This window comes from Pagrus pagrus (assembly GCF_965226575.1).
Source record: "Pagrus pagrus genome assembly, chromosome: 12".
Classification (NCBI taxonomy): Eukaryota; Metazoa; Chordata; class Actinopteri; order Spariformes; family Sparidae; genus Pagrus; species Pagrus pagrus.
In genome coordinates, this window is record NC_140196.1 from 30,054,504 (window position 1) to 30,082,427 (window position 27,924).

The 27,924-nt window shown below is 42.9% G+C and overlaps 1 protein-coding gene across 1 annotated transcript; it reads right to left on the bottom strand.

Annotated features, from left to right (window-relative positions):
- Window positions 1–1,019: 1,019 nt before the first annotated feature.
- LOC311266341 (major facilitator superfamily domain-containing protein 12-like) lies at window positions 1,020–27,759 on the bottom strand. The gene is made up of 11 exons (XM_084368668.1): window positions 27,055–27,759; window positions 25,935–26,054; window positions 18,733–18,943; window positions 18,504–18,633; window positions 6,280–6,471; window positions 6,091–6,183; window positions 5,907–5,999; window positions 4,525–4,695; window positions 4,329–4,423; window positions 3,224–3,354; window positions 1,020–3,127 (listed from the first exon to the last, which is right to left on the bottom strand). The coding sequence occupies exons 1-11, from the start codon at window positions 27,200–27,202 to the stop codon at window positions 3,084–3,086; spliced, it is 1,428 nt and encodes a 475-aa protein (XP_084224794.1). The 5' UTR covers window positions 27,203–27,759; the 3' UTR covers window positions 1,020–3,083.
- Window positions 27,760–27,924: the final 165 nt, after the last annotated feature.

The following is a 27,924-nucleotide window of genomic DNA, read 5'->3' on the forward strand; positions in this document are numbered from 1 at the left end:
CCTGCTGCTTGGAATGCACTGCAGAAAACTCTAAAGTTAAAGGAGCTCATCAACCTTGGATCTTTGAAAACTCGTGAGAGAAATTGGAGCAGCTTCATACCGCACTTGTTCTTGTTTTAATGTGAATCCGGAGCTTTAGTCCTGTTGCTTCTATTTTGTAATGTATTTTATCTCTGTTGCTGTGTGATTTCTGTGTGTCTTGTAATTGTTGCAACTTTTCTATGCTGCTGTCTTGGCCAGGCTTCCCTTGAAAAAGAGACCATTGTGTCTCAACGGGACCGACCTGGTTAAATTAAGGCAAAAAGGATTGTTCATGACTCCCAGATCACGAGTCGGAGTCGGGTCCCAAGTCTCTGTGTGGCGACTGAAGTGTGACTCGAGTCCATGTTGCAGACAGGAGTCCCCATCTCTGGTGTCGGATCATGGCAAGTTATTGTTGAGCTCATGACTCATGACAAGATAATGTGTTAAAGTTCTATTCATGTTCATTTTAGCTTCCTCCCTCACCTCTGACTGTCTCCTGGATGTTATACCAACAGGTGACAAGTGAAACACATCTCACTGTGAGTAAACTTGTGGATTTTTCTGGTTTGAACATTGTTGGAAACAGATGTGACATATTATCTCTTAAGTTTTGATGTGGTACCTCTCCTGTATTTTTATGAGAAGGAACAAAGAAAGACAAACAAAATTTTTCTTCATTTTGAAAGTGAAATCCTGACCTTGAAAACTGCACTGGACATACACAATCTCACCACAAGGTCCATTTAGCAGCTGTTCTGGAGCTTTCAATCATAATCACATCTTTGTCAACACTAGTTGGCGCTGCTCTTATGGAAATCTAACTTTGTATTGTTTTTCTGAACCCTTTGAAGACTTCTCACTCATGTTTGCATGAAATCATTTTTCAAAACTTTTTTTTTTTCATGGTTCATTTAAATGTCATTCCACAGGGTTGTGCAACAAAAAGCAAGCTGTAGTCCCTTCACGCTACACAAAAAAAGCTAATTAACGTCGGAGTGTTGAGGATGAGTTCATGAGTCTCACTGCTCTGTAGTCTGGTGGTACAGCAGCAGGTACTACTGTATCTGTTGTCAGATGGCAGCAGGGTGAACAGACAGTGGCTGGGTGGTGTTGTCTTTTATCCTGTGGGCTCTGTGAAGATGTGACCATATGATTATGATCATGTGTGTCACTGTTCCAGACAGCTCAGTAAATGACTAACAGCTCTGAAGTCAAACACGGATACATTTCTAGTTGCACCTCATGAAACTGAGTTTAATGAGTGTCTCTTTATAAAACATCACCAACACACACAGAATCATAGGAGTCACCATGGCAACAAGAACATAAAATGAAGTAAAAACATAAAGTGAGCAGAGAGAGCTGTACTGTCCCACAGCTCCCAGTGAAACGTCAGCACCTGCTCTGATAACCAGTATGATTCCCTTCTATCAGTATTCACACATTATAGCATTGATCCCTTTTAAGTTACTTTATATCAAATACAATGTTGCTATTCAAGTTCATATTGATTATAAAAATATTTGTTCCGTTTGGTCTGTGATTACAAAGAAGTGAAAAATGATTCAAATAGAAAAATCTAAATAATTATTGTTCCATGACTTACAAAACTCAAATAAGAGTGCTTTATCTAAATGACCAACAACAATGAGGCACTAACAAAAGTTATCCCTTATGTCCACAGGTTGTAAATAACGTGATGTCCTCTGAAGGGCATGATGTCAAATGACACAGCGATCAACAGTGAGTGCTGTGAAGAGCTCAGCTGAATGCCCTGAACATTCAAGTTAAGTTCTCATGACTTGTTTAAGAGCGTCGAAGCAAGGCCTCCATTTGTTCACTTCCCTTTACTTCCTGTCCAGTCTGGACTTGAGTCAGTTTTTAAACGTAGTGCCGTGTCAGTGACGGGTTCTGTGGAGGAGAGTGTTGTGGAGTTATCTTTTCATGAAGCGTTCTGCTTCGATACTCAGGAGAGATTTCTGGAATTTAGCCGTCACATCAGCGGAACGTACGAGCCGATGTCGCGGAGTACAAACACAACACGACCTGTCACCACATTCAAAATGGTCAGTGATTCTTCTTTGCTGTTTCTGAGCTTCATTCTCTGAACACACCTCATTCTGTATCTGCTGCCCTCCAGCATCCTTTTTATGTCTGGCTCTGATGTCCACACATCCACATTTCCCTTTTAGAGCGATGACGTGTCTCTACATGTCAGTCTGTTCCCAGTATTTCCTCTCACGCAGAGAGTTTAACTATTGTGACCTGGACCTGTCGTCTTATCATTTTCCAAATTGATGTTCCTTTAGCTGCTTCACTACACTTGTGCAGTATGTAGGAAATGGCCACCTGTTGAATTCATACTCCAATTAGATAGGGGACAGCAAATCATCAGTACTCAGGCTTGGATTTTATGTTTCTCTTGTTATGTGAAGGATGAAATGATCTAACTGTTCTTTTTCTTGTTGTGGTTGTTTGTGATATTAATATTGTTTTGTTAAATCTAAAAATAAAGTGAAGAAAACTGAAGAAACCTCTTGGATGAGAGGTGAAACGTCTTCACCAAACTGAAACAAGTCCAGTAGTCTACGATACAGCACTTAGAATAAAAAGTGTTCAAAATGAAAAGGTTTTGAGGTGGCCGGACTAATGGTTGAGTGAGTGAAAGCAGCTGTAAATAGGAGACATTATACTCTCTGCTCCCGTTATACTGTCTGAACATGTTGAATCACTCATCACTTCACTATGACATTAACAGACATTAACCTAATTTTATCATTTGTTTGGAAAATGATGTGAAAACAGGATCCAGGTCGATAAATGTCTGAACTGTCAGTTAAAAATTTCCCCTTTTGGTTCCTTTGGTTTCCCTGGAATTTGCTGAACTTTATCAGAACTGCTAAACAGTGAGTCAGGAGATCCCCGGTGCTTTTTCCTGAAAGACTAAAAATGATTCTTAAAGAGAAGCAAAAGTGAAAGCTCTTCCTGTCCGGCTGAGATGCTCAACTCCCTCCTCTCCTCTCATTGTGCTGGCTGTAGGGAAGGTGGGGGAGGGGCTGTTAGTTGATCCTGGCTTCATCCTCAGGGTTGACTGGCAGACCACCTGCGCACACACACACGCACACACACAGTAATGACATAAAGGAGCAGCTATAATGAGTGAGACAATAAGCTTCATTAGTATAGTTGTCTGACTTACGTGGTCTGATCCTGATTGGCCAGATGAGGATGGAGCAGAGTGCCAATGTTGCGACGACTGCCACACCTCCTGTTACTATGACCATGATGTAATGATAGAACCACACACAGGCCGGACAGCACAGCACCGTGCTGAGAGAGAGACAGAGACAACACAACATGTTGGAGCACAGTACTGAGCTGCTGAGTGCTGCTGTGCTCCACTCAGATTTCTGATCCTCTCACTGCAGACCTTGTTCAACACAGTTTGATACAACAACAAATCCAGCTCTGACGTTTAGTCCATGCTTTATGTCAAGTTCTCAAAATGCTGGATCCTACATTTTTCGTTAGACACATCATCAGCCACACAGAAGAGTGTATGTATTGAATGTGTTTTTGTTGTTTGAGTGGCATCAGCTGGTCCACACTGAAATATCTCAACAACTACTGAATGATGATATTGATATTTGGTTCATGTGAGGAAGGAATCTGGTAACTTTAGTGATCCTATGACTTGTCCTCCAGCGCCGTTAGTTAAACTATAATCTCATCCAAGAGACCTGAGTCAGTCAGAGGCCTCATGGACGGGAGGTGAAACATCTCCAACAAAGTCCACTCGCCTCTATAGCACTTGGATAAAGCTAGAGCCGCAACGATTAGTCGATTAATCAATTAGTTGATTTGAAAGTATTAAGCATTTAGATAATTGATTACATGTTTCAGTAATTTTATCATAGATTCTTTTATTCCACTGAACTCCTTGAGATATTTAATTTTATTTATTACTAATCTTCATTTGTGTCTACATGTTACTGTATGTTTTAGTATGTGTACAAGGTGGCTGATTGCCCCTGGTGGGATAGGTCTGCAGCATAAGTTACCATGGTGATGTAGCCAGGTTAACAGATCCACATTCTTGACCCGGAAAGCTCTGATTTTAGACTCAACAAACCTTGCTGACCCACTAATCTCACTTCATAAGTACACCCCTCTGGACCAGTCGAATGTTCTGGACATGTAAAATCAGTGGAATGTCCCTTTTAAGTTAGGTAAACATGCATACACACTGTGTGTATATCAATAGAGTGAGTAGTAAGTGTGTGTGTGTGTGTGTTTGTACTCACTGGCAGGGATGCAGAGCCTGAATGATCATCACAGCCACTCCGTTAGCCAGCTTATCAGTGAAGCTCATGGCTCCGTACACAAACGCTCCACTTTGCTGCAGAGACACAGATAAAGAAGAAGAAATGTGATATAGAAGAACACCATCACACACACACACACACACACACACACACACACACACAGTGGCCGTCTTACTGTCTGGTCAGCGATGAGCTCGGCGGTCATGGAGAGTGATATGACCAGGATTGTGGCGGACCCCGCCCCCAGCAGCACAGCGGCCCCGTACACCCGCTGACCCATCGTTTCATCCAGCAGCACCCAATAGGAGAAGGCCATGATCAGCAACAGGCCCACAAAGTAGGTGAGCTGGACCAATCAGAGGAGAGATACAGTGTATGACAGGTGAGCTGCTGGTTCAGACCAAACAAAGACAGATTGTAAAATCTGAAGTTATCTCTGTTTATGCTCAGTTTCCATGAGGTCTGTTATGATGAGTTAACGAGACGATTACAGTTGTCTTGGTTAGGTAAAAGAGAGACACTTGAATTCACACGGTGTACGGCTGCATTTTTCTGTTTAGTACGGAAAATAGATGCAAGAATATTTCCTGTCTTGGCGTTTTGTGAGTTTATTTTATTAATGTATTACACTAAAAACTAAGCGCTTATGCCATATATCTGCCAGCTGAAACTACAGGAGCTGTCAGACCATCACCTCTTAAGCTACAAAGTGGTAATAGGGGACAGGACAGGCTGGGGCTAGCTGCTTAGCATGCTAACTTCAGTAGACATCTCTGTAACACAGAACATAAAAAGCAGGACAAGCTGTAAACTCAAGCTTAAAGATGGATCGTTACAAAGTTCAAACCTGGAACCTTTAAGTTTTGTCATTTTTATGATTCTTTACAGTTAAATCTGCAGGTTAACCTGTTGAACTGTTGGTGTTAGCACATTCCGCGGCTAACGTGGCTGCTGTCTATTGTAACATGCTGGAACAGTGTTGGAGTATTTAGTATGAAGGGACAGTCAAGAGAAATTGTGTGAACATTAAGCCTCGTTTGAAGTGGATAGATTCAAGCGGTAGCAGGTTAGATGTGGAAACATATTCACGTTTCTCTTTCTGGAACTTCATATTACAGCACAAGCTGGGCTGGCTGTGTTGTTAACGCGACATCAAACCTCCTTCTGCTCTGTAATCCTCAGTCTGTGTGTCTGTATGTCAGTATGTAAATGTTCTTGATAGAAAAGCCCCTCAGAGAAGGAATCACATCACATTTACTAATAAACCCACATTATCAGACAGGCTGTTCTCCAAAACACTCACAGGCCTGGACCTCATCTTTATTCCTATTTAAAGCCAATAAACACGTTCATTTTTAAAATGTATTTTCTTTCTTAACATATACCTACCTTACCTTCATTGCCAACAGAGTGAAAAGAGGTAGAATCATGTTTGACTGAGTGTCCCTGTTATTTTTGTCATACTGATGACCTAAAATATTTATCTTTATAACTTTAATTTATTTTTTGCAGTGAAGGTATTATGTCAGTCCCTATTAGCTGTGAGGTTTTACTTACACATTTTCCAATAAGTTTAGTGAGAGGCTTCATGATGAAGGAGGACAGGAAGCCACTCAGGTACATCACTAATGGGATTGTTGCGATGAACTTCTGTTGGAGGGAGAACGAGACTGAATGAAGAAACACTGCTGACAGAATATGACTGAGAACTGATGATATAAATATGAAACAGAACAGTTACCTTGGGCAGACCCAGAGTGTTGATGAGATACATTGAGATGTAGGTTTGAGACAGATTGACTATCAACCTGGTGGACATGTAGAGTAAGGCCACCTGCAGAGATCAACAGTAACACACACACCTGTCAGCCAGTAGCTTCAGGTGAGGTCAGAGTCAGATCTGGTGTTTGATGTGTTGCCGTCCTCCTACCTGGTAAAAAGACGGCTGCTGCAGCCAACATTTCCACTGCAACAGAGATGAGACCGTCCTTGGGCGAGGCAGCAGGGGCCTCCGCTCCCCCTCCTGCTCCTCCTCTCCTCCTTCAGGCCTGGACTCTGTGGTTCCCAGGTGGAAGAAGACGCAGAAGATAGCACCGATGCCGAGCACAATCAACGCCAGATTCTGTGATCAAACACAACAGGTCAGGGTTAATAAGCAAGATGGGAGTCACGTGGGTGCGGCCAACAAGATGGCAGCTGGTTAGAGGCTCTCCACCTTCCGACATGTAAATTTGTAAATTATTATTAGTTAGGGGCTCACAGTCCTTTAAGTTTTGAAGCCGTTTGATTGAGTAAAGAGCCTAAGTCCTTTTGGGGGAGTAAATGACTGAATTACAGATGTCAGCGTCGAAGTATTTCAAGAGCACCCGGAGCACTCCTCCACATGACGGTAATGACAATGGCGACCCACCACCCCGTTTGAAAGTCTGTTCACAGAAATTATTAAAATGAACGCCTCACTACAGTCTGTAGCAACAGATGTTTCTACTATCAAGGAGACAACGACTGAGCTGAAAACAATGGTGGCGGCCATGCATGAGAGACTCTGGGAGGCCGAAACACGTATCGTCCGTCTGGACGAGACCTCGGAGCGGCTAGACGCAGCTGAAGGCATGAGAAGTAAACAGATGGAAGTAATGTGGGAACGCATTCAAACCCTTGAAAACCATAGCAAACAAAACAACGTGAGACTCATTGGCCTGAAAGAGACTTTTGGCACCAATGGGACACTGTTAAACTGTGTTCAGAAGATTTTGACCAAGGAGCTGGCAGAGAGGAGGGAGGCTTTTCACCACGGTGAAGCGCAAGCTCTAGGAGTTCAACGTGAAGTATACATTGGCCTATCAGGCCACACTGAGGTTGAAGTGGAAAGGGAAAAATGAGAGTTTTGCCAAAGCGAAGGATGCAGACAAACTCATCAGCGACAACGATCATGAGGATGGTGCGAATTGAATGTGAGATAAAAGATAAACGGACACTTATCTGGAACTGAATGAGCCACGGGAATGTTGTGCGGACTGTCGGGGGAGATGGGCCTGAACGAGCTACCGTCGAGGGAGGAGAGCAGCGGTAACCCACGGACCAGATAAAGTTTTACTTTAAGTTTAGGTTTGATATGGCAGCAGAAGAGGGACTGTCAGGCAGCTTGCGGGCTGGTTTTTGGTTTGGTATAATTTGTTTTTTCCTTAGGTGTTCAGTATGTTGGAAATGTTCTTTTTCCACACTTTGTATTTGTGTTTATGTTTTGATGGGGCGCATGGCATTAGCAAATCATAACTCAGGAAGGGGCAGACATCATAGGCAGATATATTTTATTGTTAATAGTATAACAGACATGGATACAATATATAATATGTGTCCTGGAATATTAATGGGAGTGGAAACTCAGTTAAACGGCATAAGATATTGGCATATTTGAAAACAATTCAGGCAGATATAATTTTCATACAGGAAACTCACCTAAATGGGGGAGAGGAGGTCAGATTTAAAACAGGATGGACAGGACAGATTTTTCACAGTTCACTGTCGAGTTTACGTAATGGTGTAATGATTCTGGTTAAAAGGAATATACAGTTTGTGTTATTGAAAGAGGTTAAAGACGCCGAAGGGGACTTCCGGATGTGCTTTGCCGTGTGAGGACATGCGTGCCGAGGCTCCGTGTAAAAGAAGTCAAAAATGATTAATATCGTCATATTTCTATCATTTTGGGGGGCTGGACGAATAAGGTTCTGTTTTGGGAGCGAACGAGTGCACTTTCAGTGCAGTTTAAGACCGAAAATTACTTCTCGATTAACTCGGGCGGGTGGAGAGAAGCCGCAGGTGGTTAGCAACCTAGCCTCCTCAGCTAGCAAGGGCGATGTTAGCCCAACAAATGCCAACAACATGCCTCAGTGGGCTAAGGATAGGCGCGATCACGACGCAACAATATACGTGTCGTTGGGATAAGAGAAGGGGCCGAGGCAGGCAAAAAGCCATCAGACTTTGTGGCTAGCTTACTGAAAGAAAAATTGGGACTAACAGTAACACCGACGCTGGACCGAGCACACCGGACACTTGGCGAGAGACGAGACAGGAACGGTGTTCCACCGAGAGCCTTCGTCGTGAGATGTCACTTCTATACAGAGAAAGAGCGGACAGATTCACATCTTCCTGGACTACACCCAGGAGGTAAACAGTAAGCGAGCAGCCTTCAGAGAAGCAAGAAGCCTCCTGCGGACCTGCACGGGGGTCAGATATGGGCTGCGATACCCGGCAGCCTTGGTGATTACGCCAGAAGGAGGACAAACGAAAATCTTTGAGAGCCAAAAGGACGCCGTGGATTACATCAAGAAGAAACTGAGCCCCAGGTGAAGCCTACGGACTGGTTTGAACTTGGCTAAGTAGAAATTCACACATGCCTACACTGTTGAAATGGGATGACTAATGTAGGCAAGATATTGTTGATTAGGCCTGACATTATTGACAAAGTAATATTTGACTTCAGTGTATATTTAGGTGGGAATGTATATTTTCTTTATATAACCCACATCTCTTTCCAGGAGCTATTGTTGTCCTCCCTCATATTCAATTCAATTCATGTTCAAGGTTTAAGGGTTGATTGTTCCCCCTTGGCTACTGTTGCCTACCTTCTATGGTATTGCTTTTTATTTTTATTTTATCATTTTACCTTACTCAGGATCTTGTTGTTGAGAGCCCCCCCTGTTTGTTTTTCCCATCAGGTGATTAAGTCAAAGGGGTGATGTTATACTTTTAGGACTAAGGGGGTGATATACACGGAGCCGCACACGGTAGGCTTGGTGTGCAGGAGATGGTGGACCGGTTGGCCACGAGAGAGCTCGTTACAGAGCACTGTGTTTGGGTTAATGTTTATATATGTTATGTGTTTTGTGTTGGCTGTGTGTGTGATGCCTTAATCGCAGGCTATTGGCAGATGAAGATTTTACAAAATTTATAAACTCGCAAATAGACTTTTTCTTAGAGGTTAATGATACCCCTGATATGAGTAGTGGCACTTTGTGGGAATCCTTAAAAGCTTATATACGAGGACAAATAATTTAATTCAATGCTGGTGAAAGGAAGAGAAAGATGAAACATACCACAGAATTAATGAAGCCAATAAAAGAAGTTGACGTGGCAAATTCTATGGCTCCCTCTGAGGAGCTACATAGAAAGCAGATTTTGCTCCAAAGTGAATATGATGTCTTGATAAGTCAACGTGAGGAGGATCTATATCTTAGGTCGAGACAGGATCTCTATGAGCATGGTGAGCACGCTGGTAAGCTCCTGAGCCACCAGCTGAAGCAATCAGCAGCTGCTGGTATGATAGTAGAGATAGGGGACAATCTGGGAAACAAAATTATAGATCAGAAGGGTATTAACAACCAATTTAAGTCTTTTTTTAGGGATCTCTATACTTCAGAAATAAATGACAGGGAACAAGTGAAGAATTTTTTTTGAAAATCTGGAAATGCCATCCCTAGAGGCGGCAGATAGATTAGAGGGACCTCTGACTGCAAGGGAGGTAGAGAATGCGATTCAGAATATTAAGACAGTTAAAGCGCCGGGCCCTGATGGGTTCCCAAGTGAGTTTTATAAAACATTTGGTCCTAAACTGATACCCCTGCTCTGTAGAGTATATGGGGAGGTCCTTGATAAAACAGCGTTGCCCCAAACGATGTCACAAGCTATAATCTCTGTACTCCTTAAGAAAAATAAGGATCCGCTTAAATGTGAATCATACCGTCCAGTGAGTTTACTTGGCTGTGATTATAAGATATTGACCATTAATCCTAATAATGCTGAGGAATGCTGCTGGACTGGGGGGAATACACAGGTGGACGCAAAATCATAAGCTCTCGCTGTATGCTGATGACTTCCTCCTCTTTCTGTCGAATCCTGTCACGAGCATCCCAGTGGCTCTTGGTATTATCGAGGACTTTGGGAGGGTGTCAGGTTATAAAATGAGAAAAGTGTTCTTTTCCCAATTAATAAGCAGGCAAGGAGGTATCATTCCAAGCCTATCCTTTCACAACAAATAAGGACAAATTCACATATTTAGGTGTTAATGTAACAAGTAAGTATAAAGATTTATTTAATCATAACTTTAAAGATTTAGAGAAGAACATTGGATAAGGCAAAATTAGATATGGAAAGATGGTCATCTCTCCCCCTATCATTAGCAGGGAAGATAAATTCTGTTTAAATGAATGCCACGGTTCCTCTATTTGTTCCAGACAATTCCAATTTTCATTCCTAAATCATTTTTTAAAGAATTGAATAAATGTACGTCCACCTTTATTTGAAGAAAAACAGTTCCTCGGATAAGAAGAGAGTTCCTTGAGAGACAGAGAGAGGAGGGAGGCCTGGCCCTACCAAATTATATGCACTATTATTGGGCTGCTAATATACATAAGCTGTTGTTTTGGCTCTCAAAGTTAGATGATGATGAAACTCCAGTGTGGGTACGTATGGAAACATATGCATCTAGCCCGGTGTCCCTACGCTCCCTGGTCTGCGCTCCTCTGCTCTTAAGCAAACACCTTTACACAAACAACCCTGTTGTACATGACTATCAATATCTGGGCCCAATTCAGAACACATTTTAAAAATATAAACGCCCTCCTATCTGCTCCTGTCTATGGCAATCATTTGTTTTCCCCGGCCCTTGGGGGAACAGCGTTCAGGGAGGGTATAGAGCTGGGGTGGAATGTGTCAAAAATCTTTTTAAAGATGGTGTATTCATGTCTGCTGCTCAGCTGGAGAAGGAGTATGGAATCCCCTCAAAAACGAATTACTTCAGATACAGGTTCGAGATTTTGTGAAAAAGACATTCTCCTCATCCCTCGAGTTACCAAGTTACCACAAAGTGGATGGATAGATGGGCTTCTGGACATGAATCCAACTAATAAAGGGATGGTTTCCATGCTCTATGTGAGTATCGAGAAGGTGGCTTCCCCATCCCTTGATTACATTAAACGTAAATGGGAGGAAGAGTTAGAGTTGGACATATTAGATGTTGATTGGAGATGGGCAGTGGAGCTAATACACTCTTCTTCTGTATGTGTTAGACACGGATTGATACAGTTTAAGGTGTTACACAGACTTCATTTATCAAGGGACAAACTGGCAAGAATTTATCAGGGGGCTGATCCGACTTGCCCTAGATGTAAACAGGTGCCAGCCAACATATGTCACATGTTGTGGTCCTGTCCCAGGCTGAAAGAGTTCGGGGCCAAACTTTTTAGAACTTTCTCATCCATTTATAACATAGATATAGAGCCCGGTCCTCTGACAGCCATATTTGGTCCGGCACCAGGGGAAGCACAACTAACGATTGCTCAAAGGAAAGCAATAGCATTCTCTTCATTGTTGGCCAGGAGATTGATCTTATTTAATTGGATAAAGGCAACACCGCCATCTCATGAACGGTGGGTAGAGGTGGTGATGGCACACCTTAAATTAGAGCATCTTAGATTTACTTTGCAGGGCAACACTAAGAGATACTTCAAGGTCTGGCAGCCTTTTATTTCTTATTTTGAACATGAGTTTTCATCTGCTCCAACATAATTGGCAGCTTCTGACCAATTATTATGTTGTCATTATGTTATTGTCATTTTTATGTATCTGTTTTTTGTTTTTTTTTGTAACCCAAGAGTGTCTGGACCACATAGGTGGTGGGTATGTCTGATGTCTGGTATTAGTATGATCTGTCTTGTTATTGTTTTGTCTGTAGTTTAGACCTGTATTTGTGATGTATGTTTTGAGTCCTACTGTCTTGTTTTGAATGGGATGTTTGCTGTTTAAATATGAAAAACCAATAAAAACACTTTATTATTAAAGATGCAGAAGGGCGAATGGTATGTGTACAAGCATTAATAGATGTTACATAATATAACCTTCACTCCCTCTATGTGCCCAACAAAGGGGATCCACATTTTTTCCATGGTATAAATAAGGTCTTGGGAGACATGGATGGGCATATAATATTAGCAGGAGATTTTAATGAAGTGATGGACCACATTGTGGATAAAAGCAGGTCTAAGAGTTCATTGAGGACCAACGATAGAGGCAATTCATATGCTAAATGAAGATATGGGACTAACAGATATATGGAGGCTTACTAACCCCCATGGGAATATACCTTTTTTTCTCACTGTCACAAATCTCATTCCAGAATTGACCTGTTCTTAATTGCAAATTCTCTGATAAAAAGTGTAGTTAGTTGTGACATAAGAACTATTGCCATAACTGATCATGCAGCAGTGGAGTTATGATTAAAGGTGGAGTTGGAAACAGGTGGGAGGCCTAGATGGAGAATGAACACCTCATTACTACAGGACAAACCTTTCAAGACATCGTTGGGTGAGGATTTAAAATCTTTTTTCGAATTAAATATTGGAAGGCACAAAAGAAATTAAAACAGTTTGGGAAGCGTCTAAAGCCTATATAAAGGGAAAGTTGATAGCATATGCTTCTCAAAAGAAAAGAGACAGCCTTAACAAAATCAAAGATTTGGAGAAGGAAATTCAATTAAAGGAAAATCAATTATCTGAGCATTATTCAGAGTCGCACTATCAGGAACTTTGTAACTGAAATTCCAGCTGCACCAAATTTATAATAAAAAAAGTAGCATATGCTCTGTTTAGATTAAAAACTAACTTTTATGAGAGTGGGGAGAAAACTGGGAAAATATTAGCTAGACAAGTAAAACAGAGGGACTTTTCGAATACCATCCCAGCCATTAAACAGGGGAGTACCCTAGTTACCTCAGTCAAAGACATAAATAAGGTATTTCAACAATTCTATGAGAAACATTGACATGTCTAAATTACTCTTTGACAATGCAGAGAAACTAGAGTCTCCGATAACTGAGGGTGAAATAAGGAAGGCATTCTCATTAATGAAAACCGGGAAATCACCGGGTTATAATGGATTCCCTGCGGAATATTATAAAGAGTATATAGATATTCTTGCTCCAGTTCTGCAGAAGGTGTATCAGGAGGCTTTTGAGAAGGGACAGGTGCCACCTACTTTTAACGAAGCCTTAATATCTTTAAATCCTAAGAAGGATAGGGATATAACAGATCCATCTAATTTTAGACCTATCAGCTTGCTCAATCTGGATTGTAAAATATTAACAAAGGTGCTGGCCCTATGCTTACAACAAGTCCTGCCCAACATTTTACATCCTTACCAGGCGGGTTTTATCAAAAATAGATCCTCTACAAATAGTATAAGAAAACTGTTACATTTAATGTGTTTGAGCCAGTCAAAAGATGCACCGATAGCTGCAATTTTCTTAGATGCCGAAAAGGCCTTTGACAGGGTGGAGTGGGGATTCCTCTCCCCCACCCTGACGCATCTTGGGTTTGGTCCATGCTTCTCCAGGTGGGTTAAGATATTATAAAAGGAGCCAAAAGCTGCAGTGATAACTAATGGGATAATATCACCATTTTTTGCCCTCAGAAGATATTTTGGCTGTGGTGAGTGACCCACTTACCTCATTACCACATTTGATGGACACAATTCAATTGTATTCAAAATTTTCAGGCTACACAATTCATTGGAATAAGTCTGAGGCTACAAATCATGCTATTCACACATGGTGGAAAAATGTATATTTAAATGGGTCCTTAAAGGTATGAAGTATTTAGGAATTGGACTCAGCCAAGATCTGGATGAACTGCCCCTACTGAATTTTAACCCAGTGAAAAATTAAAGCTAATGTAGAGAAATGGGAAAAAATCAATGAGTGTTGCCCCTCAATTTAATTATTTGGTTATGATGCTGCCAAGTGCTATTCCGCCTGACATTTTTAAGAGGTATGACAATATAATTAAACATTTTCTTTGGGAAGGGACGAAAGCAAGAATTAAATTGAGTAGATTATGTGCCCCTAAGGAGAAAGGGGGAATGGGGTTACCAGATCCAAGATTGTACTATTTAGCATTTGAAATGTCCAAATTAGCCAAATATTGGGAAGAGACGGGGGACACAGTAGACTGGATGGATACTGAGAAAAAATTGTGTTCACCATTTAATCCGACTGAGAGACTGTCTCAGCGAGTAAACACAACAAATCTAATTCTTGTTCACTCTGGGGAAGTATGGTCCAAAGTACATAAAGTAAATAAGTTATCACATTATGTACAAAAGTATGCATTCTTGTGGAACAATCCTGCCATCTGTATTGGAAAAACACCGGTCTGTTGGAATCAGTGGCATTCATGTGGCATACACACTACAGGAGACTTGTATAAAGATATGTTCAGCTGGCTCAGTTCAGCGATACCTCTGACCCCTGAATTATGTTTATTAGGGGACAAATCCCGAATACCTAACATTTCAAAAGGTACCTTTTCTGTTATTATGGTCGGAATCATTTTGAGACATTGGAAAACAGTTAAACGTCTAAATATGAAAGAGTGGGTGGACGCAATGGTCGAGACTGCATCTTATGAGTCCATGATCAACAGATTAACAGGTAAACTGGAGGATGGGACCACCTCCTGGAACTGCTTTTGGACACACATAAAAACTGAGGAAGACCCAGGTTTGAACTCAGCAAGGACTAAGATCCCTTAGTGACTGAGGGATTTATTTATTTTTCATGCCATGACACTGTGAACTAGATTCTGGCTTACATGTGGACAACATGTCTGTATTTTTATTTTTATTTGGGTGTTTTGTCATTTGATTTTCATATGCCATGTCTCGTGATGTCCGTGCCATGATTGGAGGGGGAGGGGGTTTGGGGGGTTTGTGGATGCCATGTACCATCGATCTCTTTTTGTTTTGTTTTGTTTTGTGTTTTGTGTTTTGTATTTTGTCTTGAAACTTGCAATAAAAATTTTAATTACGAAAAAAAAAAAAAACTGCAAGATGGCAGCCTGTTTTTCTGTTCCTCCACTTCCCCCGAACTGTGTGAATGTGAGGTGGGTTTAAATTACAGTTGGCTAGATAACGGTCTGGTTTTGAATATCTGTTATCTGTCTTGTCATGCTTCAGTAACATGATTAAAAGGGTTCAGGTTATTGTTAGTCATATTTGGGTACATTACATGCACAATAATGCCTCCATTGCAAATATTGTGAGAAACAGCTGCATCATAATCCTGAACAATCCTAAATATTACTTGACTGACTATCCAGAGGAGGAGGAGTCTGGAGTTTTGCTTTAAAGCAGCCACAAGGAACTTGCAGACTCAGAGGATTCTGGCGACCCCTGTGGACAAAAGTGGGACAAGCAGAAGAGTACAAAAGTTCACCAAAAAGTAAAATCCAGTCATCATCTCCTCCCTCCATGATGATATAAAGTCAGGCGAAGTCTCGTAGTCCACAAAACATTTCTGGAGCTTCACAGTAAAACAGAGTTGCAGCATTCTGCTAAACAACTGAAGCAGCTGGAGACTTGATTTAAAACATCAGGTGTCTCCATACAGCTCGTCTGATGTGATCACAGTCTGATCTGAAGAGATGTTATTTACACAGTCCAGGTTGGGCTGCATCCTAACACTCAGCAGCTACAGTGAAGACTTCAGCTTAAAAAATTGTGTTCATAGCGTCTTGAGTGAAACATGACTGAATTTTTATGTTTTGGTTGAACCCTCTTCCTTCAGACTGGGAGGCTCCTGAATGAATAAGGTTGGATGAGTCAGAATCCAACCCAATGCCAGACATTAAGAATAACTATAATAACTATGTAGAGATAACCAGTCTTCTCACTGGTGGTCTTGTTTGCTTATGTAGGTCATATAGAGGCCTCAGTATTAAATTCAGTTTCATAAGAAGTTCACAGTTCTTTGTCATATGCTGAGAGTGGTTGAAACATGAATCTATTCCAACACCAACTCTGCTCTAATCACATGTACAGGTACATTCTCTCTTTCATTAAATGTGTACTAGCTAAATAAATGTAGACACAATTGTAAAGGCCAGGAATCAACACACAACAGGAGGGTGTGGTCTGTGGTTGTGAGGAAGTCTGTGAGCTCTTTGTCCCTGGTGATAGGAACCATCTCACACAACAGAAAATGACCAAAATAGACACATTTAGTCTTGATTGTAAAACAAATTTCCAAGTCGACCAATAAGGTACAACTTAGTTCTGAGTGTGAAGGTAATGCCTCTTCAGTCCAAATCCAATGAGCGGTGCATTCATGGCCATTTCAAGCATCCATGTTGTTCAACTAAATCACAGAGACAAAAGTGAAACAAGTGCACATGGGTGTGACTGTGAAGCTTGGCCAGTGTTCAATCAGGAAGACTGTCTGCATTCTTTCTCTATTTATTCACAGGTTTTCCCCTCTAACTTTTCTTTTTCCTTCTTCCTTTTCATTCAGCTTACTGAGGGCGTTCACTCCATAACTTCAATCAGAACCAATCAGATTTCACCAGGACCTCTGTGAGCAAGAAGTCTGCCATACGACCAGACTACAGAACAGCTTCTCTCCTGTTATTTATTCATTCGTCTGTACAGTTTTTGTTTGTATGTATGTAACAGAACTGACATTATACAATCTTCAATCAATTCATCTTGAATCTTGAATATTGTTGCTGTCAAACTGTCCAACAGTTCCCGTCTCTGCTGCGGTTCAGTGTGAGATCAATGCGACTCATTCACCTTCACTTTTATCTGAACCAGTGTCCGTGAGTCGTCTCAGTTCACTCCTGCTCCACGTCATATTCATCCACATGTTCAGCTATCGCTCTTCAGCCCTTCACCAGCACCACGGTGTCTGGACTCCACTGACAGGGTATTCCTGTAGGACTCGTGGAGTCACAGTCCAAGTAAAGTGATGATGTCTAGGAGACTCCTTGTGTCTTCAGCACAGAATTTAATTACTCTTTATTTTAGTTACAGAAATACTCAGTTTTTGCAACAAGAAGTAGACTCAGGAGTCAGAAATGAGAGCTCAACTTCATTCTATTATGAGAACTAAAGTCACACAGCTGCACCTCTCCTCCCACCTCAGGACAAGCAGCTTGTTTTAGAGCCATCGAAATACAAAACAGTGTCGTCAAAATTAGAGATTTTTTTTATATATATAATTCTGAATATTTGAAACTGCTTCAATACTTATTTTCCACAGTATTGATGCACCAGAACCAGCTGTGATTTCTCACTCTGTCTTCTCTCCGTGTCCACACAGGCTCGCCTCCTAAATTAACTTAAGTAAATTCACGTAGATGCTGTTGTGCTTAACCTACAGTACACAAGCCTTGTTACATTTATCTTTTAATAAAAATCTAACATTGTATGCCCTGTGGTATTGAATATCAGTATTGTATAAGTATTGTATCGAAGTAAGAAATTCCAGTATTGTGACAACACCACTAAATAACAGAGTGGTGTAATCTGTAGTCCTAAAGCCTGAAATCAGTTAGCATGTTAGCACATCTGGTTCCCTCGTCTCAAAGTCTGTGAGTCTGTTGAATGTGTTTTCAGTTAAATGTGTGAAATAAGGTGTGTGGTTACCACAGGCTGAACATATTTACATGTTTTGTTCTCCAACATAAAATCCATCATTAAATGTCCCAGTTTAATTATAAAGCTCTTCCGTGTGTTAAAAACGGTCAGCGGTTGCTAACAAGTGTCTACATGAGACTACAGAGGTTGTCGGGGACATTAAACGTCATCACAGCGAACACGGAGACTCATCTACTCACTAGTCCGTCTTTACAGGCCCACTTTAGTTACAAACTATTCTAACTCTGACTTTACAACTTACATTGATCAGTTTATAGAAAACCTGTATAGTAATTGTGTAGTAAGACGCTTAGTGGTGGTGACGTTTAAGTCATGTGACCGTGATGTCGTCTGTTTGTAGCCTAACATTGAGTTTTTACTGCTACACATTTAATTTACGCTTCAAACGTCACAAAGTGGAGTTCATCTGTGAAGATTATCTTAATTCATAGATTATCATAAACTTGTGTTTGATACACAGATTATTTTCTGTGATAATCCAAAATCCAATTCAATAATGCCACAGAGGGAACCAGAGCGATGCTAACTTCAGGGTTAGTTACAAAAATAAGTCATCACTACACCACTCTATAGACACAAACAGAACAAAGAGGTTTTGCACTGGTAGGAAATTAGGGCCTGTTCTGGTATGTTACATAGTGTCATGTGATTAGAACGCCTCCTCACCCTGAAGATTTGGACATCTGCTGGTCCGAGTGCATCACTGAGCGGGTCGTCATCCCCCCCGGCCTGGACATGGAACAGCAGGTAAGCCACTGCATACACTGTGATGTTGGCTATCACTGTGAACGCATACCTACATGCACACACACACACACAAACTGCGTAATCATGATCTGATGAAAACCTTGATGTATGGTGTGTGTGTGTGTGTGTGTGTGTGTGTAAAACATACCGGTACGCAGTGAGTTCAACTTTAGCATGCTCACAGGTGACCAGCTCCGGGATGAGAGACAGGTGTGAGATCTGAGTGGCTGCCCAGCCGAACTGAAAGACGATGATGAACGGGACAAAGTAGGTCAAACTGGCCCACTGAGGAGTGTCAGTACTGCAGCCCAGACACTGGTTGAAGATGAAGGCAAAGGACAGCAGCACGCTCACTGTACCTGGAGAACACACACACACGCATAATGACTTTCAGGGTATTCAGTTTTGTTCATTTGGGGGAAGACAGGACCTTCTCTGGTGTTCAGTTGTAGTGTCAAAGCTCTGAGGTGTGTTCTGCTGTTTATGCAGGAGTATCGGAGCATTGTGTTCAGTATGGGAGCTTAGTGTTCAGTATGGGAGCCTAGTGTTCAGTATGGGAGCCAAGTGTTCAGTATGGGAGCCGAGTGTTCAGTATGGGAGCAAAGTGTTCAGTATGGAAGCAAAGTGTTCAGTATGGGAGCTTAGTGTTCAGTATGGGAGCAAAGTGTTCAGTATGGGAGCATAGTGTTCAGTATGGGAGCAAAGTTTTCAGTATGGGAGCCAAGTGTTCAGTATGGGAGCCTAGTGTTCAGTATGGAAGCAAAGTGTTCAGTATGGGAGCTTAGTGTTCAGTATGGGAGCAAAGTTTTCAGTATGGGAGCCAAGTGTCCACTATGAGAGCTTAGTGTTCAGTATGTGAGCATAATGTTCAGTATGTAAGCCAAGCGTTCAGTATGAGAGCTTAGTGTTTAGTATGGGAGCAAAGTGTTCAGTATGGGAGCCAAGTGTTCAGTATGAGAGCTTAGTATTCAGTATGAGAGCTTAGTATTCAGTATGTGAGCATAGTGTTCAGTATGGGAGCCAAGCGTTCAGTATGGGAGCCAAGTGTTCAGTATAGGGCTAGGCAAAACGATTATTTTTGTAATCGATTAATCTAGCAAATTTTTTTTTCGATGCATCGATTAATCTAACGATTAATTTTTCAATTCGATTCTATTCCGATTCGATTCGATTAGCGATTATTTCCCCATAATTTGACCTATATAGCAATTTATATATGCTAATACATGTATCTCAATGAAAAAACACAAATTTCTTCATTCCAATACATTTTTATTGCTCTTAATTACCAAACTCCAAAATAAAATTCAAGTAATGAATAGCAAGCGGCCTCATGTCTTTCAGCACTTTGAGGTGCTGGTGCATAGCCATCGTGCTTTTATGATAGGCCATTTCCATTTTACAAAGCTGACAAACAACAGAGTTGCTCCCTTTTACTGTAAAATAGTCCCATACCTTCGAAATACGTGTTCTTTTTTTGCTGAGTTCAGCGTCAGCTGACTCAGTAGCCCCATTCACACTGCCATTTGCATGCGGGGATCCTGCGCCAATTCTCGGCATCCGCCTCTGTGTGAAAGTTTCAGATGCGGCGAGGGGTGAAATTTCCCTCCGCCGCCTCTGATGCTCCTCCGGAGGTATCAGAGGCGCATTAATGGCGAACCGAACCAGTGTGAACAGATAAGCCGGCGGCACGGAGTGAGGGCGTGTCGGTCTGATGGTGTTCACTGTGTGATAACTAAACAGGTCCAATAATACCGCAGTTATTCATGGATAAGTGTCTGTCAGCCTGTCGGTCCGACCGACTCTTCGTCACATTTCTGGCCGAAAAACAGCATCTGTCCCGGCAAAAAACTTTTAACTCACCAAGTGTTTGTCACAGTGAAAAAAATCACCGGGACGGTCAGCCCTCCACCGAGACTTCAGTGAACTTTCCCCCAGAAAACAGCCTCCCTCCCCGGGAGTGAAAGAGTCAGACAGCGTCCTGTTTACTGATGGTGATTATTTAATTATGTAATTTAGAGAAAAACGTAACTTTGTCACTTTCCAGGATGTTTGGTGGGTCAGGATCTCATCACAGCACATTATAACAGCATCCATATGATGATAAACAGTCAGCAGGTACATGTTTAGATTAACAGGAGGACACCGGGGAAACACGTTGAAAAAAAACACACGTCCTCACCATGACGTGTACCGTCACGCCTCTTTTGGAGCCGCGGCGCCGGCTTTCTGTGTGAATTACACTCTGGTTCGTCTTTTACGTCGGAGCTGCTCGGCTCTGTGTAAACAACCAACGGCGGAGAATTGGCGAACCGCCGCTGCGGCGATAATACGGCGTCTGTGTGAAAAGGGCTACTGGCGTTGCTGCTACTCGCTGCCACCATTTTTTGTTTTGGTCGGTTGACGCGTCGACGTACAGTTTTTGCGTCTACGTATTTTTTGCGTCGACGTAATCGTTGACGTCGACGCGTCGCCCCAGCCCTAGTTCAGTATGGGAGCAAAGTGTTCAGTATGTGGGCAAAGTGTTCAGTATGGGAGCTTAGTGTTCAAAAGGGGGGCTTAGTGTTCAGCATGGGAGCCTAGTGTTCAGTATGGAAGCAAAGTGTTCAGTATGGGAGCTTAGTGTTCAGTATGGGAGCAAAGTGTTCAGTATGGGAGCTTAGTGTTCAGTATGGGAGCCAAGTGTTCAGTATGGGAGCCTAGTGTTCAGTATGGAAGCAAAGTGTTCAGTATGGGAGCTTAGTGTTCAGTATGGGAGCAAAGTTTTCAGTATGGGAGCCAAGTGTCCACTATGAGAGCTTAGTGTTCAGTATGTGAGCATAGTGTTCAGTATGGGAGCCAAGCGTTCAGTATGAGAGCTTAGTGTTCAGTATGGGAGCCAAGTGTTCAGCATGAGAGCTTAGTGTTCAGTATGTGAGCATCATGTTCAGTATGGAAGCCAAGCGTTCAGTATGAGAGCTTAGTGTTCAGTATGGGAGCAAAGTGTTCAGTATGGGAGCAAAGTGTTCAGTATGGGAGCTGAGTGGTCAGTATGGGAGCTTAGTGTTCAGTATGGGAGCCACATGTTTAGTATGGGAGCCACATGTTTAGTATGGGAGCCAAGTGTTCAGTATGGGAGCTTAGTGTTCAGTATGGGAGCTTAGTGTTCAGTATGGGTGCCAAGTGTTCAGTATGGGAGCTTAGTGTTCAGTATGGGAGCAAAGTGTTCAGTATGGGAGCAAAGTGTTCAGTATGGGAGCTGAGTGGTCAGTATGGGAGCTTAGTGTTCAGTATGGGAGCTGAGTGTTTAATATGGGAGCCAAGTGTTCAGTATGGGAGCTTAGTGTTCAGTATGGGAGCTTAGTGTTCAGTATGGGTGCCAAGTGTTCAGTATGGGAGCTTAGTGTTCAGTATGGGAGCCAAGTGTTCAGTATGGGAGCTGAGTGTTCAGTATGGGAGCTTAGTGTTCAGTATGGGAGCTGAGTGTTCAGTATGGGAGCATAGTCATCAGTATGGGAGCCAAGTGTTCAGTATGGGAGTTTAGTGTTCAGTATGGGAGCTTAGTGTTCAGTATGGGAGCTTAGTGTTCAGTATGGGTGCCAAGTGTTCAGTATGGGAGCTTAGTGTTCAGTATGGGAGCAAAGTGTTCAGTATGGGAGCAAAGTGTTCAGTATGGGAGCTGAGTGGTCAGTATGGGAGCTTAGTGTTCAGTATGGGAGCTGAGTGTTTAGTATGGGAGCCACATGTTTAGTATGGGAGCCAAGTGTTCAGTATGGGAGCTTAGTGTTCAGTATGGGAGCCAAGTGTTCAGTATGGGAGCATAGTGTTCAGGATGGGAGCTTAGTGTTCAGTATGGGAGCAAAGTGTTCAGTATGGGAGCTTAGTGTTCAGTATGGGAGCAAAGTGTTCAGTATGGGAGCCAAGTGTTCAGTATGGGAGCCAAGTGTTCAGTATGGGAGCTACATGTTCAGTATGGGTGCCAAGTGTTCAGTATGGGAGCATAGTGTTCAGTATGGGAGCTTAGTGTTCAGTATGGGTGCCAAGTGTTCAGTATGGGAGCATAGTGTTCAGTATGGGAGCTTAGTGTTCAGTATGGGAGCAAAGTGTTCAGTATGGGAGCATAGTGTTCAGTATGGGATCTTAGTGTTCAGTATGGGAGCTTAGTGTTCAGTATGGGAGCTTAGTGTTCAGTAATGGGAGCAAAGTGTTCAGTATGGGAGCCAAGTGTTCAGTATGTAAGCTTAGTGTTCAGTATGGGAGCTTAGTGTTCAGTATGGGAGCATAGTCATCAGTATGGGAGCAAAGTGTTCAGTATGGGAGCTTAGTGTTCAGTATGGGAGCTACATGTTCAGTATGGGAGCAAAGTGTTCAGTATGGGAGCCTAGTCATCAGTATGGGAGCATAGTGTTCAGTATGGGAGCAAAGTGTTCAGTATGGGAGCAAAGTGTTCAGTATGGGAGCCAAGTGTTCAGTATGGGAGCTTAGTGTTCAGTATGGGAGTTTAGTGTTCAGTATGGGAGCTTAGTGTTCAGTATGGGAGCTACGTGTTCAGTATGGGTGCCAAGTGTTCAGTATGGGAGCTTAGTGTTCAGTATGGGAGCAAAGTGTTCAGTATGGGAGCAAAGTGTTCAGTATGGGAGCTGAGTGGTCAGTATGGGAGCTTAGTGTTCAGTATGGGAGCAAAGTGTTCAGTATGGGAGCCAAGTGTTCAGTATGTAAGCTTAGTGATCAGTATGGGAGCTTAGTGTTCAGTGTGGGAGCAAAGTGTTCAGTATGGGAGCCAAGTGTTCAGTATGGGAGCTTAGTGTTCAGTATGGGAGTTTAGTGTTCAGTATGGGAGCTTAGTGTTCAGTATGGGAGCTACGTGTTCAGTATGGGTGCCAAGTGTTCAGTATGGGAGCTTAGTGTTCAGTATGGGAGCAAAGTGTTCAGTAGGGGAGCCCAGTGTTCAGTAGGGGAGCTACATGTTCAGTATGGGTGCCAAGTGTTCAGTATGGGAGCATAGTGTTCAGTATGGGAGCTTAGTGTTCAGTATGGGAGCAAAGTGTTCAGTATGGGAGCCAAGTGTTCAGTATGGGAGCTTAGTGTTCAGTATGGGAGCTACGTGTTCAGTATGGGTGCCAAGTGTTCAGTATGGGAGCTTAGTGTTCAGTATGGGAGCAAGGTGTTCAGTATGGGAGCTTAGTGTTCAGTATGGGAGTTTAGTGGTCAGTATGGGAGCTTAGTGTTCAGTATGGGAGCTACGTGTTCAGTATGGGAGCCAAGTGTTCAGTATGGGTGCCAAGTGTTCAGTATGGGAGCATAGTGTTCAGTATGGGAGCAAAGTGTTCAGTATGGGAGCCAAGTGTTCAGTATGGGAGCTACATGTTCAGTATGGGAGCATAGTGTTCAGTATGGGAGCTTAGTGTTCAGTATGGGAGCAAAGTGTTCAATATGAGAGCCAAGTGTTCAGTATGGGAGTAAAGTGTTCAGTATGGGAGCACAGTGTTCAGTATGGGAGCACAGTGTTCAGTATGGGAGCATAGTGTTCAGTATGGGATCTTAGTGTTCAGTATGGGAGCTTAGTGTTCAGTATGGGAGCAAAGTGTTCAGTATGGGAGACAAGTGTTCAGTATGGGAGCTACGTGTTCAGTATGGGTGCCAAGTGTTCAGTATGGGAGCAAAGTGTTCAGTATGGGAGCCAAGTGTTCAGTATGGGTGCCAAGTGTTCAGTATGGGAGCATAGTGTTCAGTATGGGAGCCTAGTCATCAGTATGGGAGCATAGTGTTCAGTATGGGAGCATAGTGTTCAGTATGGGAGCCAAGTGTTCAGTATGGGAGCCAAGTGTTCAGTATGAGAGCCAAGTGTTCAGTATGGGAGCCTAGTCATCAGTATGGGAGCCAAGTGTTCAGTATGGGTGCCAAGTGTTCAGTATGGGAGCATAGTGTTCAGTATGGGAGCAAAGTGTTCAGTATGGGAGCCAAGTGTTCAGTATGGGAGCTACATGTTCAGTATGGGAGCATAGTGTTCAGTATGGGAGCTTAGTGTTCAGTATGGGAGCAAAGTGTTCAATATGGGAGCCAAGTGTTCAGTATGGGAGCAAAGTGTTCAGTATGGGAGCACAGTGTTCAGTATGGGAGCACAGTGTTCAGTATGGGAGCATAGTGTTCAGTATGGGATCTTAGTGTTCAGTATGGGAGCTTAGTGTTCAGTATGGGAGCAAAGTGTTCAGTATGGGAGCCAAGTGTTCAGTATGTAAGCTTAGTGTTCAGTATGGGAGCTACGTGTTCAGTATGGGTGCCAAGTGTTCAGTATGGGAGCAAAGTGTTCAGTATGGGAGCCAAGTGTTCAGTATGGGTGCCAAGTGTTCAGTATGGGAGCATAGTGTTCAGTATGGGAGCCTAGTCATCAGTATGGGAGCATAGTGTTCAGTATGGGAGCATAGTGTTCAGTATGGGAGCCAAGTGTTCAGTATGGGAGCCAAGTGTTCAGTATGAGAGCCAAGTGTTCAGTATGGAGCCAAGTGTTCAGTATGGGAGCTTAGTGTTCAGTATGGGAGCCAAGTGTTCAGTATGGGAGCTTAGTGTTCAGTATGGGAGCAAAGTGTTCAGTATGGGAGCCAAGTGTTCAGTATGTAAGCTTAGTGTTCAGTATGGGAGCTTAGTGTTCAGTATGGGAGCTACATGTTCAGTATGGGAGCCAAGTGTTCAGTATGGGTGCCAAGTATTCAGTATGGGAGCATAGTGTTCAGTATGGGAGCTTAGTGTTCAGTATGGGAGCCTAGTCATCAGTATGGGAGCATAGTGTTCAGTATGGGAGCATAGTGTTCAGTATGGGAGCCAAGTGTTCAGTATGGGAGCCAAGTGTTCAGTATGGGAGCCAAGTGTTCAGTATGAGAGCCAAGTGTTCAGTATGGAGCCAAGTGTTCAGTATGGGATCTTAGTGTTCAGTATGGGAGCCAAGTGTTCAGTATGGGAGCTGAGTGTTCAGTATGGGAGCCACGTGTTCAGTATGGGAGCTTAGTGTTCAGTATGGGAGCAATGTCCAAACAGCACCTTCATGAGCAGTTACATGAATCCCCTTTATGGGAACAGGGACATGACAGCTGACAGACCCAAGATCCTGAGCCTCTCACCACTCACTTCATTCACAGACCACTAATACTTTTCAGAGTTATACGAATATGAGCATGTGTCAGCATTTATATGTATCTTCGTATACATAGGTTAGACTCTTTGTTGTATTATTAAATAAAAACAAAAGCAGAGAATACATGGATACCACAGAAACATGCTGTCTGCCTGCCTAGCTGTTGGTTTGACATGTACCATGTGACAGGAAAATCTGACACTATCTACCTGTCTGTCTACCTGTCGCTCTGTTTTACTTACCTACTAAATGCCATGTTTTCCTCTTGCCGTAGTTGCCACAGCCAGGAGTTCGGTCAGACTCGTATCCAATGAGAGGCGTACAGATAGCATCAGCTACCTGCCCAACCAGCAGCAACACACCTGCACCACAGGAAGACATTCAGTTACATACAGCGACGACAGATGGAGAAGAAATATGCATACAGATAGATTACCGTAGTGGGACTGTGACGATATCTGCCAACCTATCATGTGGTTATTTTGCTGCTAACATTCATGGATCTAACAAGAGACATCAGTATGAATGTATTCTACTCTCTCTCCTTGTCACTGTTTTGTTCTGCTTGAACAGCAGAGGGCGAGGTCATACTGCTCAAGAAGACAGGCTCGTTCTCATAAGAACCACCCTACTCCACCTCTTGGTTGGCTTGGTTGGTTTTGTTCTCAATACTTGACTCAGACTGTTATCACTCACACAACATTATCCTCTGTTTTCGGCGATGTTTGAGCTGTAGTAACACTTATTCTCTGGAGCTACTTTTAGTGTCTCTGCGCTCATTAGTTGGAGCAAGCAGGCCGGCTGTCCACAGGGTGGGCTGCTCCGCCACCTGTCCTGTCTGCTTCACCTTACGAGCCCAGAGACACTGCAGCTGTGGCAGCCAGTCGTGGTCAGCTCAAGATCTGCTGCGTCAGCTCGTTTTAAACAACCGGGAGAAAAACACAACATCCACCCATTAACACCAGATAACCACCGAACATACAGTTAGGAAATAATAACGTGTCAGTGATGCTGACTGAGATTTTCGTTGCTCTTGTCATCCGCTAGACAACCAGAAGGAGGGAGGGACTGCTGCTGGCTGCTGTATTGTTTTATAATTGTAGTATCCAATGGCTACTGTTTACACATGCATGGCCGCCACTTTTATTTTATGATATAAGGAAAGCAGAAGGGCCTCAAGTAAAAAGTAATAATAAATGCTGTACACATCACATTTATTATGAAAGGACATTGTTCAGGTCACCTCTTGTTGTTGTTGTTTTTTATGTCGTGACGTTATCGTACTGTGGGTTTCTGGTATGGTCACATCACTAACAGACAAACAGACAGACAGACAGACATACAAACAGACGGATGACTAACCTGCATAAGTGTTCTGGAAGCCCAGGACTGAATGGTAGAAGACCAGCAGGTAAGTGAACCACATGGAGGCACACAGGTCGTTGAGAAAGTGTCCCACCGCATAGCTGAGCCTCCTGAGGGCGGGCAGAGAGCTCTGTGCGTCCGACATTATGGCTCGAGGCAGACAAAACCCGTTTAAATAAAGATCTCAACACTTCATCAGCTACATTAACAGGGACAACTTATTCGGACTGATTTCGCTGAAGTTATGTTATTTTCGACTTTTGCAGAAGTCGAGCCGGTTGAATGACGAGAGACCTGTTTTCGGTTCCGTTTTCCACATGGTACTGTCTTTACATATACTTCATATTATCGTGTCAGTCCGTTCAGCAGGCTGGTTGTTCCCAAATCTTTCCTTCCATCTCGGAGTCAGTTTCCTGTGGCAGTCAGGTGACAGTGTAGAGCCGTGTCACCACCAGGAGGAGCATCAGAGGAGAAACCGAAACAGAACCAGGCAGGCTGACATCACACTAACTCTGACTGAAGGAGATGGGCATGTTTCATCTCAGCTGTCTGTCTGTTAAAAAATTCCCATTCAGACGTGACCTCATGTTCACACAGGCCTCTCTTGAACGGTATCCTCGTCCGTACCGACCGGCTCCATCTTTAACAGTTAGCTAACGAGCTACAGACGAACATCTGGCCACGGAGACACGAACAGACGTAAACAGCACAGACCGGCGATGACGATGTCGGCAGAAACAGCCCAATAGCATCGCGTATTGCTCCTCTCAGCCAATAGTGGGCGCCTCGCGGGCTACACTTTCTCACGTGACGTCAGACTGAAGGCCAAAGATCGCGTATGTAACAGATAGATATCCCCAACTCACT

Bases quoted from the DNA above. Each gene is read 5' to 3' on its own strand.
- LOC311266341 (XM_084368668.1), bottom strand. From the start codon at position 27,202: ATGTCGGACGCACAGAGCTCTCTGCCCGCCCTCAGGAGGCTCAGCTAT. The intron at 26,055-27,054 runs GTTAGTCATCCG...CCTGTGGTGCAG, and splicing joins CTTCCAGAACACTTATGCAG to GTGTGTTGCTGCTGGTTGGG. The intron at 18,944-25,934 runs GTAAGTAAAACA...TGTGTTCTCCAG, and splicing joins GAAAACATGGCATTTAGTAG to GTACAGTGAGCGTGCTGCTG.